This window comes from Pseudorasbora parva, chromosome 25, assembly GCF_024679245.1.
Source record: "Pseudorasbora parva isolate DD20220531a chromosome 25, ASM2467924v1, whole genome shotgun sequence".
Taxonomy (NCBI): Eukaryota; Metazoa; Chordata; class Actinopteri; order Cypriniformes; family Gobionidae; genus Pseudorasbora; species Pseudorasbora parva.
In genome coordinates this window covers 28,814,449-28,829,103 of record NC_090196.1, presented here as the reverse complement: position 1 = coordinate 28,829,103, position 14,655 = coordinate 28,814,449, and the positions used below count along the sequence as shown (strand labels likewise).

Here is a 14,655-nt window from a genome sequence, read left to right as displayed (position 1 = left end):
AGATATAAACTCATGAGAAAAGTCAGAATTATGAGATATAAGCTCATGAGAAAAGTCAGAATTATGAGATATAAGCTTGCAAGAAAAGTCAGAATAATGAAATATAAACTCGCAAGAAAAGTCAGAATTATGAGATATAAGCTCATGAGAAAAGTCAGAATTATGAGATATAAGATTACAAGAAAAGTCAGAATTATGAGATATAAACTCATGAGAAAAGTCAGAATTATGAGATATAAGCTCATGAGAAAAGTCAGAATTATGAGATATAAGATTGCAAGAAAAGTCAGAATTATGAGATATAAACTCATGAGAAAAGTCAGAATTATGAGATATAAGCTCATGAGAAAAGTCAGAATTATGATATATAAACTCATGAGAAAAGTCAGAATTATGAGATATAAACTCATGAGAAAAGTCAGAATTATGAGATATAAGCTCGCAAGAAAAGTCAGAATTATGAGATATAAGATTGCAAGAAAAGTCAGAATTATGAGATATAAACTCATGAGAAAAGTCAGAATTATGAGATATAAACTCATGAGAAAAGTCAGAATTATGAGATATAAGCTCATGAGAAAAGTCAGAATTATGAGATATAAATTTGCGAGAAAAGTCAGAATAATGAGATATAAACTCATGAGAAAAGTCAGAATTATGAGATATAAACTCATGAGAAAAGTCAGAATTATGAGATATAAATTTGCGAGAAAAGTCAGAATTATGAGAGAAACTCGCGATTGTGAAAACAAGATTCCATGGGATTTAGTGATTAAATCAAATCTTTTGATTGGAAACAGAGAGTGCAGATAAAGCTACTATACAATTAAAAACGAATGTGAGGATGCTTTTTATATTAAAATGGTGTAGTTTTAATAAACTCACTCCTGGTTCTGTGCTTTGAGCTGTGATTGGAGGAAGTGTTACACTTTTAATTATATATTACATTAAACGGGTCGTATTTCTTGAAGGGTTTGGTTTGGATGTGTCCTGTTCACGGTGTGTTTCAGTAAAGCTTTGATATTCGTGAGTGTGACTGATGATGATGATGATGATGATGATAATGGCGTTTAATGAAGCAGCTTCTGTTCTTCATCTGCATGAATCAGCACTTCAGTCACTGACACACTTGAACTGTACATTCTTCAAAGCCACAGCTGATTTACAGGTCGAGTTACGATAAATCGCTGTCGTCTGTGGGTAATGAATAAAAACCGGCCGTGTTAAAGTGCTTGTGTTTGCTCAGGACTCCGCTGGAGAACCGCTGTACAAACTCTTCAGGGCCATAAAGCACCAGATTGAAAAGGGGCCGGTGGACGCACAGGTTAAGAAAGCCAAGTACACGCTGAACGACACCGGCCTTCTCGGAGATGACGTGGAGTACATTGTGCTGGTAAGTCTTTCTGGTGTTTTACATGTCACAGCCGTTTATTTTCACATTATTGAATTGATTTTGTTCCTTCATAAACGAGTAGTATTTGTTAGGATGTTCACTGAAGTCTCTGTATGGTGATTTAAAGGGTTAGTTCACCCAAAAATGAAAGTGATGTAATTAATGACTCCCCCTAATGTCGTTCCACACCCGTAAGACCTCCGTTCATCTTCAGACACAGTTTAAGATATTTTATATTTAGTCCGAGAGTGTATGCAAATGTATGCACACTATACTGTCCATGTCCAGAACGGGAATAAAGACATCATCAGTAGTCCATATGAGACATCAGTTAGTTAGTTAGAATCTCTTGAAGCATCGGAAATACATTTTGGTCCAAAAACAACAAAAACTACGACTTTATTCAGCATTGTCTTCTCTTCCGCGTTTGTTTTGCATCAAACAAAGATTCAAATGGTTATGAATCAGCGTATTGATTCATGATTCGGATCGCGTGTCAAACTGCTGAAATCACTTGACATTGCCGATCCGAATCATGAATCAATACGCTGATTCATTCAGGTGAAAACCTGGCGACCCTGTCAAGGGCTCTCCTCTTTTTCTCCGCCTTAAAGGGTTAGTTCACCCAAAAATGATTTCATTAATTACTCACCCTCATGTCGTTGGACACCCGTAACACCTTCGTTAATCTTCGGAACACAAATGAAGATATTTTTGTTGAAAGCTGATGGCTGAGAAAGGCTTCAGAAAGGCCTCCATTGGCATTCAGTACATTTCCACTGACCCACTCACAAGACCCATAAAGGCACTAAAGACGTCGATACAAAGTCCATCTCACTACAGTGGCTGTACAATAATTGTACCAAGCGGCGAGAACAGTTTTTGTGCGCTAAAAAAAATCAAAATAATGACTTTATCTGCCAAGACATTGTCTTCTGTGTAGGTCTCGGACGTGAACTCACGCGATAGCGGCGCTCCTCCTCTTCCGGGTCATGTATTCGCTATGATTCGAACGGCGGAGCTGCGTCATATTCTCGCGCATGCGTCGAGTTTACGTCCATAATTTGGTGGATTATATCGTTATTTTATTGTTTTGTGTGCACAATAACTATTTTCGTCGCATTGTAAAATGATTGTACAGCCGCTGTAGTGAGATGGACTTTGTAACGTCGTCTTTAGTGCCTTTATGGGTCTTGAGAGTGGGTCAGTGGAAATGCACTGAATGCCAATGGAGGCCTTTCTGAAGCCTTTCTCAGCCATCAGCTTTCAACTAAAATATCTTCATTTGTGTTCTGAAGATGAACGAAGGTGTTACGGGTGTCCAACGACATGAGGGTGAGTAATTAATGAAATCATTTTCATTTTTGGGTGAACTAACCCTTTAAGAGAGAAATGTTTTGCCGATCTTTAAAGATGTGTGGAACAGTGCAGACAGCAAAACATTGTGCAATCATTTTGTCTGCGTCCATTGCATATCGCACGGTTTTACTTCCTTTCACCGGTTAAAAACATCTTGGGCTGTTTTGCCAGTGTACAGTGTAAATGCAAATATCGGATACGGGTCGCTTTTGAAATGATGATGTAAGCAGGTCGTCAAAAAAATCTGATATAGTCACCAGGAATTTTGCATCAACGTCTGCAGTGTAAATGCAGCCAAACTGACGTCACATATGGACTACTGATGATGTTTTTATTCCCTTTCTGGACATGGACAGTATAGTGTGCATTCACTTAGATACGCTCTCGGACTAAATATAAAATATCTTAAACTGTGTCTGAAGATGAACGGAGGTCTTACGGGTGTGGAACGACATTAGGAAGAGTCATTAATGACATACATTTCATTTTTGGATGAACTAACCCTTTAACTCTTTGTCCCCAGACGCTGCAGGTGTTGGTGCAGGGCGAGGGGCCTGACGTCACCCCGGTGAAGGTGCTAGATTGTGACACGATCTCTCAGGTGAAGGAGAAGATCATCGAGCAGGTGTACAAAAACCTGCCGCACTCCCAGAGACCCAAAGTAGACAGCGTCACCCTCGGTGAGCGAGCGAGCGAGTGTGTGATTTCACTGCCGGGGACGTCATGACACTTTCTTTATCGCTGTGTGTTCTGGTCTCGTCCACAGAATGGCGGCCCGGCTCGACGGGACAGACCCTGTCCGATCTCGACGTGACGTCACAGAAGGAGGGCAGGTGGAGACGCATCAATACGCTGGCGCATTATAACGTGAGTTATAGTTACGTTTCTAAATGTGATGATGTGCTTTTGTTTGTGTTTTAAAGTACATTCAGTATTACAGTCCAATGAATTCTGTTTAGTGAGTGAAGAAGTCGGACAAAACTGCATTTCTCCAGGCCCTTTTTATAAATGTTTATTATTCAGAAAAAAATATGTGAATATGATTTCTTGCATTATGTGAATGTATTACAAATTTATTGTTTATATATATATATATATATATATATATATATATATATATATATATATAATATATACAATTTGAATCTGAAGAAATCTCTATATTTTATAAATATAGATACACAACTATTTTAATCACTATATTTTTGCAATTTATGTAAATAATTTGTAAATAAATTACAATAATTTTTTTGTATAAATATTTAGTAAATAAATACATATTATATTATGGATATTTATAATAAATGTGTTATCAATTTATATTATGTAATATTTATATTTACATTTTTAATAAATTCACAATAAATTATTTATAATAAATTATTTTTAAAGTATATATATATATATATATATATATATATATATATATATATATATATTTATGTATTATTATAGTAAATATATATATTTTATTATACATTTAGAACCAATTTATATAATTTTCTATTTATACATTTGTATTTAAAAAATATAAATAAATTCATAATTATATTATTATAAAAATTAAAAAACAAAACTATATATATATATATATATATATATATATATATATATATATATATACAATTATTGTATGAGTATTTTTTATAAATATACATGCATAATTTATAAAAACATAAATATTTATATTTATCACTTTATATAATTTAATATTTATATTAAAAGGTTGACATAAATCAGTTATACAAATTAAGTTATTTTAAAATACATATATTATATATAAATATTAGTATATATTAATATAGTAAATAATATATATATATATATATAATACAATTATTGTAAAAATATTACATATATATATATTTGTAATCAATTTTAAATTTATATACATTTTTTTAAATAAATTAATAATAAATAAACATCTGTGCATCCTTGATCCTTCAAAATGCACGCTGGGTTTTGGAGAAAGCAAATGTTGAATTTTTGTTTCAGCAAAGACATGGTGTAATTTTTTTTTGTTTCTAAAAGTGACGCCACTTCCTTGTGTGTTGTGTGTGTGCGTGTGTGTTTTAGGTACGTGATAATGCAACAGTGGTCCTCTCCAGGGTTCAGCACACACATCAGTCGTACGACCAAAATCACGATAACCACGAAGAGAGTGAGTTGAAGTCTACTTCCTAACTTGCTCTGACATCTCTGAAGTACACGCTCAGATGGGTTCATCACTCCTACCCCCGCGTCTCACTCTCTTCTCCCAAACTCACAGGAAACGCCCTGCTGGAGGATGATAAAGTTTTTCACCTGGTGCGACCAGCCGACGAGCTGGATGAGATGAAGTCTAAGAGAGGAAGTATGAAGGACAAATCCATGACCAAAGCCATCACAGAGATATATCTCACCCGACTGCTCTCCGTCAAGGTGCTGAGCGCTTCCTGCTACTGGTGGAATTGGTGTAAAATCGCAAGAAAAATGACATTTAACTTCCAGGTTTTGTTTCCTGTGAGCCGGTTTTAAAAAGCTCATTCAGATGAACTATATTGACTAGCTGCATCTCAATCAGAGAAGAACAGAGAGGAGGAAAAAGGTGTAAAATAACAGAACAGTTAAATTAACCAGGGATGAGGGCGGGACTTGATTTTATCCATTTATCCATTGGCCGTGATCCACATGGCGTAGTTTAGTGGATTTGATAGAACATGTTTCTTGCCTCATTTTTCAGTAAAATATATCTAAACGTTTTCTTTAAACAATTAATAAAATGTATAGGAAATATTCTTTAAATCAACACTGCATAGAGGACTGAGAGTACCGCTTAAAATAAAATGAAGGAATGAATTACCAATTTATTACTTAAATAAAACAAATTCATAAAAAATAAATTCATAAATAAATAGACATTTAAAACGTGATTTAATTTGTGTTTAAACTTAGCTTATTTATTTGTCATTTTTATAGTGATTTATTTATATTTTTTAATTAAATTTATTTTTGATTTGATTTAATAATAATATACTGATTAAGAAATATTTTTTATAATAATTAAATACTACAATAATAAAAAAGAATAAAAGATTTTTAATTAATATTATTTAAAAATTATAAAATAAAAAACATGATCAATCTTTTACAATATTCATGGCATCAAATCTTTGAATGATATATTTCCGTTTTTTGAAACATTTTATGCTTGACTGTCAAAAAACACTTTTTTTCTTATTTAAAATATTTAAAGGGTTAAAAATCCTTTTTAATAAATAAATATGTTTTATTTATTTTAAAGTTTAATTCTGTCTGGGGGGGAAATTATACTAATTAAATATTACAATGACAACAAAATAAGAACAACAAATAAGAAAACGTATATAAATGTAAAAATAAAGAATAAATATGAAAAATAAACTTGGTTCAAGATGTATTCCTGAAAACTAGTAAGTTTATCTTGTATTATACGACCAAACGTCCCTTTTCCTCAGGACATGTCCTGTCCTGGCTGTTTTTATGAAGTGATGAGAGTGTCCTGGTTTTCATTATTTTTCATTGGGCCATTTAAATTGACCGGCACTAGGGCAATCTGCAAGTATCTCATTGCCGGGACGTGTCCTGGTTTCAGTAATCAACATATTGTGACCTTAATTATACATATTTTCAATAAAAAGCTGATTAAGAAATGATTTTTGCCCTTTGCATTTGGTTGGAAGATTATAAAAACCCTGCATAATCTGTTTTGATTTAATATTTGTGACGAACAGTCCAATTCCACAGCAGTATTTAATGAGGGGCACGTGTCGTATGATTATTATAAGCTCCAGGAAGTATTGTGAGTGCTCACATGTTCTCTTAACTCATCTAATTCTGTTTGATTGGTTCGTCTCGTCCTTGTGTCGGCCGTAAATTGAGCGATTACTGAGGCTAATTACATCGCACGTCTTTCACCTCGTACAGAAGTGATTCAGCGGCACGTAAAGCTGTCAGGGCCGACAGAAACAAAGCGTAGAGGAGAGAGGAGAAACGTTGAAGTGAGCGTGTAACTTCCCCCGATCGTGCGTGAAAACAGCCATGTGTGTGGCGGTCAGTGACCCAGAGGCTGATGTGGGAAGAAATCAGACGATGCTCTGCTCTTATTGTTCATTTTTCATTAAAGATCTCTGTTACGTTTAGGGCTCCGGTTGGATAGTGTAACTTTATGCATCTCTTTCCATACAAAAAATTCCTTAACAATTCTAACAAATATTTTGTGTGTGTGTGTGTGTGTGTGTGTGTGTGTGTGTGTGTGTGTGTATATATATATATATATATATATATATATATATATATATATATATATATATATATATATATATATATATATATATATATATATATATATATATATATATATATATATTATTATTATTATTATTATTATTATTATTATTTATTTATTTATTTATTTATTTTTTTTATTAAAATAATTAGGTGTATATAACAATTTTTTAATGGGGGACAAACAAACAAATATACAAAATGTATAATATATCTGGAGGTTTGCAGGGTTAAACACTTTCTTATAATAATAATAATAAATAATAATAAAAAAAATAATAATAAGAATAAGAATTTATTTATTTTAAAAAAAAATCAAACTTTTACAAGATTCATGGCATCAAATATTTTGTCTGAAATAATAATAATGAATATTACAATAATTCAAATCAAATAAACACAAAATAAGTAAATCTTCTGTCTGAAATAATAATAATACTTTAATATTACACTGATTAAAAAAACCCAAAAAAAAACATTTTAATAAAATATTATTAAAAATTATAAAATAAAACATGTTCAGTCTTTTATGACATTCATGGCATCAAATCTTTTATTTTTTTAAATAAAAAATGTATTTATAGTTTTTAGAAAATTATTCTTGACTGTCAAAAAAAGACTTACAGAGAACTTCAAACTCTTTTATTTTTCTTATTTAAAATATTTAAAGGGTTAACAGACCTATCCATTCATTTATAGATATTTACAATTTACATAAACAGGTATCTGAATAAAATAACTATTAATTATAGGATAATATTTAATAAATAAAAAATATTCAATCTTGATGGCATCAACTCTAGAGCTTGACTTTTAAGAGCCTAGGGGAGGTAGAAACAGTTTTAGTGAGATATGTAGAAACGTTTTATGGTTGATCCTCTAAAAAACATTTCCAGCACTTTTTTCTAATCCCTGAAGTATAATGAGCTTGTGTGTGTGTGTGTGTGTGTGTGTTTCAGGGAACGCTGCAGCAGTTCGTGGATGATTTCTTTCGCAGCGTGCTCTGTTCTGGTGCCACCGTCCCGCCGGCGGTTAAATACTTCTTTGACTTCCTGGATGAGCAAGCCCTAAGACACGAGAACGTAGACGAGGAAACCATACACATCTGGAAGACCAACAGGTGGGAAAGTGTGTGTGTGTGTTCGCGTTGTGCCAGTCACAGCGGGCGTCTCTGCTCTCTGATTGCCTCTTCTCCCTTGAGACGCTCGGCATATGCTAATGTCAGCGGCGCGTTCATTTATTCCGGCTGATGTGCCGGCGCGGATGCGGCGTGATTGACAGCTGCCGCGGAGATGTGAATAAATGTGACGAGTAATATCATCACTCCAGCAGCTTCACCAGCGATTCTATTAAATATAAAACCGCTCACAGCCAAACAAACACCTTAATTACGTCCCTGGTTAATTTAATTGTTCTGTTATTATACACCTTTTTTTTCTCCTCTCTGTTCTTCTCCGCAGAGATGCAACTAGCCAATATATATTCTGAAATCAGTCATCTGAATGAGCTTTTTTAAACCGGCTCACAGGAAACAAAAGCCGGAGCTGTTTAATAACCTGTTTGAAATTCCAAAGCCGTCTGTCCGTGTTCATGCTCCGACGGCGCGAGTATTGAGGGGCGGATTGAGTGAATTATTTGCCCTGTACTGAGTTTATGCTCTAATTGCAGGAAAGACTCGGTATCAAATGGATTAAATGCATAATTAGCGGTGTTTGCTAAGGAGAGCATCACTGTTGCTCATCCTGAGGGTGGGAGATTTAAAACAAACCCCTGACCGTGATTATTAAACATGTTTGACGTGAATGATTTCATAGATCGTACAATTTGTTCAAGAGAGTTGTGCTGCTACTTTACTTAGTGGTCAGACTTAGGATGAAATGATTAAATGCTTGTATTGAAGGAGGGACCCAAGCCATAGCAACCACATAGAAACAAACAACACACTAGAACAACACTACTAAGCAACCACCTATCACTCTCAGAAATAAAGGTACAGTGCTGTCACTGGGGTGGTACAAAAGGTACAAAAGTGGAAAGGTACATCTTTGTCCCTAAATGGTACATATTAGTAATTTAAAGGAACTGTATGTAAGAAATGTATTTCAATGAATCATAAAATGGCCCTGATATGTTACTAGACGTAAAGAAATCATGTTCATTTCAAATACTTACATCACTGACAACAGTAGTCCGGCCAGGATATTGTCATTTAAATGTTGTTGTTGCATCCCTCAGCTGATGTTGATGATGTCATGTTGTGTTTTGGCCTGAAGCTCCGCCCTCCAGCTGTAGATCTGCAGCTGTGGTAACTAGAGCAGATCTGGCAACCAGGATGCCCAAACACTACTAACTTCATGATTGGTCAAATCATGAAGTTAGTAGTGTTTGGGCATCCTGGTTGCCAGATCTGCTCTAGTTACCACAGCTGCAGATCTACAAACGTTCCTGCTGATCCTGCAGCCAATCTGGCAACCTCGAGTCAGGGGGAGGGGGAGAGGGATACACCGCTCTACAGTCATTTGATAGTGATTGCAGTACCAGTTTTGGCCACAATCTTATATACACTTCCTTTAAGAGTGCGTATTAGTACACTAAAGTTAAATTTTAGTACCTTTCGGTTAGGGTACCGCTCAGTGACAGCAATGTATCTTTTTTTTCTGACAGTGTATTAGCACCTATCAGCAACTCCAAACTAGGGGTGTTTTTTGGAGTTGAGTCCGATTCCTGACTCCCACAGTAGGAATCTATGGAATCGACTCCTCGACTTACATTTACTCTATTTACTTTACATCAAAACTAGGCTAAGAAATAAACAAAATTGCATTTGCTACATACTTCTCTTATACACTTCACCCCCTATATATGTATATGTGTGTGTATATGTTTGTTTGTTTATTTGTTTGTTTAAAAGAAGAGACAAAATATTCGATGGGCTTTTAAATGTTGGTGAAAATTGTCAAAAACCCTCGCGGTAGCTGGCAACTTTTTTTTTTTTTTAAATGCTTGCGGAAAGAGTTAAAGAAGCTGTCCAAATTTACTCTCTCTACTCTCCCTAAAAATGGTTTAGTCTGATGGTTAATTGGTGAACAGGACCACTCATTGTAGGGGCTGCCCCGAGAACAATTGAAGTTAGAAAAAGTTACAGTGGAAGTGAAACTGACTGAAAATGTCAGGAAAAAAATCTGGTACCAGTAACATCATGAAAATGAAGAGGGGCTTAATCAGTCTATCAAAATGTTCTTTAAAAGACTAGATTAGTGCACTGTAACCAGGGGTGATGGGGTGCCACGCCCCAATAGGAAACATAAGATCCGCCGCCTGCACACTCCGGTACGGTCGCATCTCTTGTCACTGTCATGATTACTTGTGTAGTTTGTTGATTTGTATAACATGCAAAATAGATAAGCGTCTCCAAAGAATTACACACTTGGCGGCTGGCTGCTGATGTGATATTTTTAACAATACTGTCAAGAAAATGGGAATACATCTCATTGCTATAGATGGATATATTTATTAGCTTTTAATAAAATAGCACATTATCTTCATCAAAAATGAAGACCATGAGAAACTTACATGGTTTAATTTTACATTTGACAGCATTCATTTTAATTTCTGAGTACAACTGTTTCCAAGGTATTGCAATCCTCATTGTTAAAATTAAAACTGGTTATAAATACTAACAAAAAACAAAACAAAAAATATGCTCTTTACTTGTACTAAAACTGTGGTTCTACCGATTTAACCTTAGAAGGGGACTATATAGAAAAAGTTAACAGCTATAAATACCCAGGCATATGGCTCGATGAAAGCTTGAGTTTTAATATGCATATTGAAAATCTCCTTTAAAAAAAAAAAGCTCAGACTTAAATTTTCGTTTAAAGAAATGTTTTCCCTTGAAAGCTAAAAAGAGAATCATCTAAAGTTGTTTTCTTGCTGTGCTAGATTATGGTGATGTGATTTATATGCATGCAAATCTATTTTCACCAAAAACAATTGATGGTATACAGTGGGGCAAAAAAGTATTTAGTCAGCCACCTATTGTGTAAGTTCTCCCGGTTAAAAGACGAGAGAGGCCTGTAATTTTCATAATAGGTACACCTCAACTATGAAAGACAGAATGTGGGAAAAAATCCAGAAAATCACATTGTTTAATTTTTAAAGAATTTATTTGCAAATTATGGTGGAAAATAAGTATTTGGTCACCTATAAAAAAGCAAGATTTCTGGCTCTCATAGACCTTGTAACTTCTTCTTTAAGAGTCTCCTCTGCCCTCCACTTGTTACCTATATTAATGGCACCTGTTTGAACTTGTTATCAGTATAAAAGACACCTATCCACAACCTCAAACAGTCAGACTCCAAACTCCACTATGGCCAAGAACAAAGAGCTGTCAAAGGACACCAGTAACAGAATTGTAGACCTGCACCAGGCTGGGAAGACTGAATGTGAAGAAATTAACTGTGGGAGCAATTATTAGAAAATCTGGGGCTCCACGCAAGATCTCACCCTGTGGAGTCAAAATGATCACAGGAACGGTGAGCAAAAATCCCAGAACCACACCTAATGACCTGCAGAGAGCTGGAACCAAAGTAACAAAGGCTGCCATCAGTAACACGCTACACCGCCAAGGACTCAAATCCTGCAGTGCCAGCCGTGTCCCCCTGCTTAAGCCAGTACATGTCCGGGCCCATCTGAAGTTTGCTAGAGAGCATTTGGAGGATTCAGAAGAGGATCGGGAGAATGCCATATGGTCAGATGGAACAAAATAGAACTTTTTGGTAAAAACTCAACTTGTCATGTTTGGAGGAGAAAGAATGCTGAGTTGCACCATACCTACTATAGGGGAAGTATTGGGGTGGAAACATCATGCTTTGGGGCTGTTTCTGCAAAGGGACCAGGATGACTGATCCATGTAAAGAAAAGAATGAATGGGGCCATGTATCGTGAGATTATGAGTAAACACCTCCTTCCATCAGCATTGAAGATGAAATGTGGCTGAGTCTTTCAGCATGACAATGATCCCAAACACACCGCCGGGGCAACGAAGGAGTGGCTTCGTATGGAGCATTTCAAGAGGGAGTTGAAAATGTAATTCTCTTTAGAGGGAGTTGAAAATCCTTGTTACCCAGCGACAGCCCCAAAACATCACTGCTCTAGAGGAGATCTGCATGAAGGAATGGGCCAAACTACCAGCAGAAAGCGTATGACCTCTGTCATTGCCAATAAAGGGTTTATAACAAAGTATTGAGATTAACTTTTGTTATTGACCAAATACTTATTTTCCACCATAATTTGCAAATAGATTCCTTATAAAAATGTTTTCCCTCATTCTGTCTTTCATAGTTGAAGTGAACCTATGATGAAAATTACAGGCCTCTCTCATCTTTTTAAGTGGGAGAACTTGCACAATTGGTGGCTGACTTAATTCTTTTTTGCCCCACTGTATATCATACTGCGCTACGATATGTGACTGGTGTTTCTACACGTACCAATCACTGTACTTTGTATGAACTGGTTGGATGGCCCTCTTTGTATCAGAGGAGAAAAACGCATATGCTGCTGTTTACTGCTAAGGCTCTATTAGGCACACTGCCTCCATACATCTGTAGCCTTTTATCATACTATACTTGTACTTAAAAGAATCATCTTCTAAATTACTTTTAATTGTGCCGAGATTGTATTCTGAATTTGGCAAAGCTGCCTCTTTCACTTATGCTCCTATACTATGGAGTGAAATGCAAAGTATTTTGATACTAGAAGTGCTCTCATCTTTAATGTTAATTGTGCTGCCATTTTGGCCAGGACTCCCTGGTAGAAGAGATTTATATCTCAATGGGATTTTTTTCCTGGTAAAATAAAGGATAAATAAATCATAGTACAATGATTTCTGAAGAATCATGTGACACTGAAGAATAAATTCAGTAATTGAGTAAATTCAGCTTTGATCACAGAAATAAATTACATTTTAAAGTATATTCAAATAGAAAAACAATATTTTTAAAATTGTAATATGTCAAAATATTACTGTTTTTTGTTCTATATTTTTGTTCAAATAAATTAAGGTTTGATGAACATAAGAGACTTTTTTCAAACACACACACACACACACACACACACACACACACACACACACACACACACACACACACACACACACACACACACACATATATATATAGTACTATCAAATGTATCAATCACGATTAATCGCATAAGTTTGTAAACATAATGTGCACACACACACACACACAAACATATATATGTATTTAGCAAACATATATATAAACTAATGACTAAATAATGTTTTTGGTGTAAGGAACCATGACTATCACAGGTGAAGTATTTCTTACATATTAACAGCCCCTTTAATACCAATCCGTCTCTCTCTGCAGTTTGCCGCTGCGTTTCTGGGTGAACATTCTGAAGAACCCTCACTTCATTTTCGACGTGCACGTGAGCGAGGTCGTGGACGCTTCTTTGTCCGTCATAGCTCAGACCTTCATGGACGCCTGCACGAAAACAGAGCACAAACTCAGTCGGGTAAGTGTTTGAGAATCAGCTACAGACGCATAAAGAAACACATCATTGATTTACATTTATTTTCTCTCTTGCCTCCAGGATTCTCCCAGCAACAAATTACTCTATGCAAAGGAGATCTCCACCTACAAAAGGATGGTAGACGAGTAAGTGCTCCAGCATTGCACAGTCTCAGCCTCCAGCCCAACGCCCACATAGGGTTTACAGACGTTGTGTGCAAAAATGGAGAGAAATTTCTCAACATAATGATTGACTGAGTTTATGCAATATCTCGGCAAGTCGGTGTGACGGGTTTTTATAAGTCCGCCGGGAATCAAATGATTATGATTGTTTCCAGGCGCCTACAATGAGCAATTCTAAGGTGGAACTAGTCTGCTAAAGTTTAAAGTTATCAAATCTTTGAATGTTTGAGTCACTAGCAAGTAAATGTTATATTTGAACACAGAAGTATATTCTGCTTTGTCGTTTCAGTTGATTTAACAGCCCCTAAATGTCTTAAGTGAACATGGTTTGTTGCTTTACATGTCAGTCAGAATAATCTGCAGTATAAATCAAATGTATGGTGTGTTTCTCCACAGCTACTATAAAGGAATCCGGCAGATGGTGTCAGTCAGTGACCAGGAAATGAACACGCATCTGGCTGAAGTGTCACGGGTGAGTGTTTGACGGGCTTTTGAGGATTTTCATGGAAAATTAAGAGACTGGTTTTGATTTATGTTTGTTTTTTAGGCACACACAGATAAACTGAACACACAGGTGGCTCTTCACCAGCTCTACCGGTACGCCAGTAAATATTACGATGGGGTGAGTGCTCACACACCAGCACACACACACACACACACACACACACACACACACACACACACACACACACACACACACACACATGTAGTTTCTATGTTTTATGGGGACTTTCCATAGGCGTAATGGTTTTTATACTGTACAAACCGTATTTTCTATCCCCCTACACTGCCCTACCCCTAAACCTACCCATCACACACACAAACACACACACACACACACACACACACACACACACACACACACACACACACACACAC

At 35.7% G+C, this 14,655-nt stretch overlaps 1 protein-coding gene across 5 annotated transcripts in view; it reads left to right on the top strand.

Moving 5' to 3' along the window:
• The window catches only part of plxnb2b (plexin b2b), a 245,161-nt gene that overhangs the window by 224,132 nt on the left and 6,374 nt on the right, over positions 1 to 14,655 (top strand). For all 5 annotated transcript variants that reach the window (XM_067436860.1, XM_067436862.1, XM_067436858.1 and 2 more), the window contains 10 exons: positions 1,247 to 1,393; positions 3,276 to 3,432; positions 3,519 to 3,619; positions 4,829 to 4,913; positions 5,022 to 5,173; positions 8,017 to 8,177; positions 13,450 to 13,597; positions 13,676 to 13,740; positions 14,173 to 14,248; positions 14,324 to 14,398. In XM_067436860.1, coding sequence (XP_067292961.1) covers positions 1,247 to 1,393; positions 3,276 to 3,432; positions 3,519 to 3,619; positions 4,829 to 4,913; positions 5,022 to 5,173; positions 8,017 to 8,177; positions 13,450 to 13,597; positions 13,676 to 13,740; positions 14,173 to 14,248; positions 14,324 to 14,398 — 1,167 coding nt within the window. The remainder of the gene's footprint in view (positions 1 to 1,246; positions 1,394 to 3,275; positions 3,433 to 3,518; positions 3,620 to 4,828; positions 4,914 to 5,021; positions 5,174 to 8,016; positions 8,178 to 13,449; positions 13,598 to 13,675; positions 13,741 to 14,172; positions 14,249 to 14,323; positions 14,399 to 14,655) is intronic.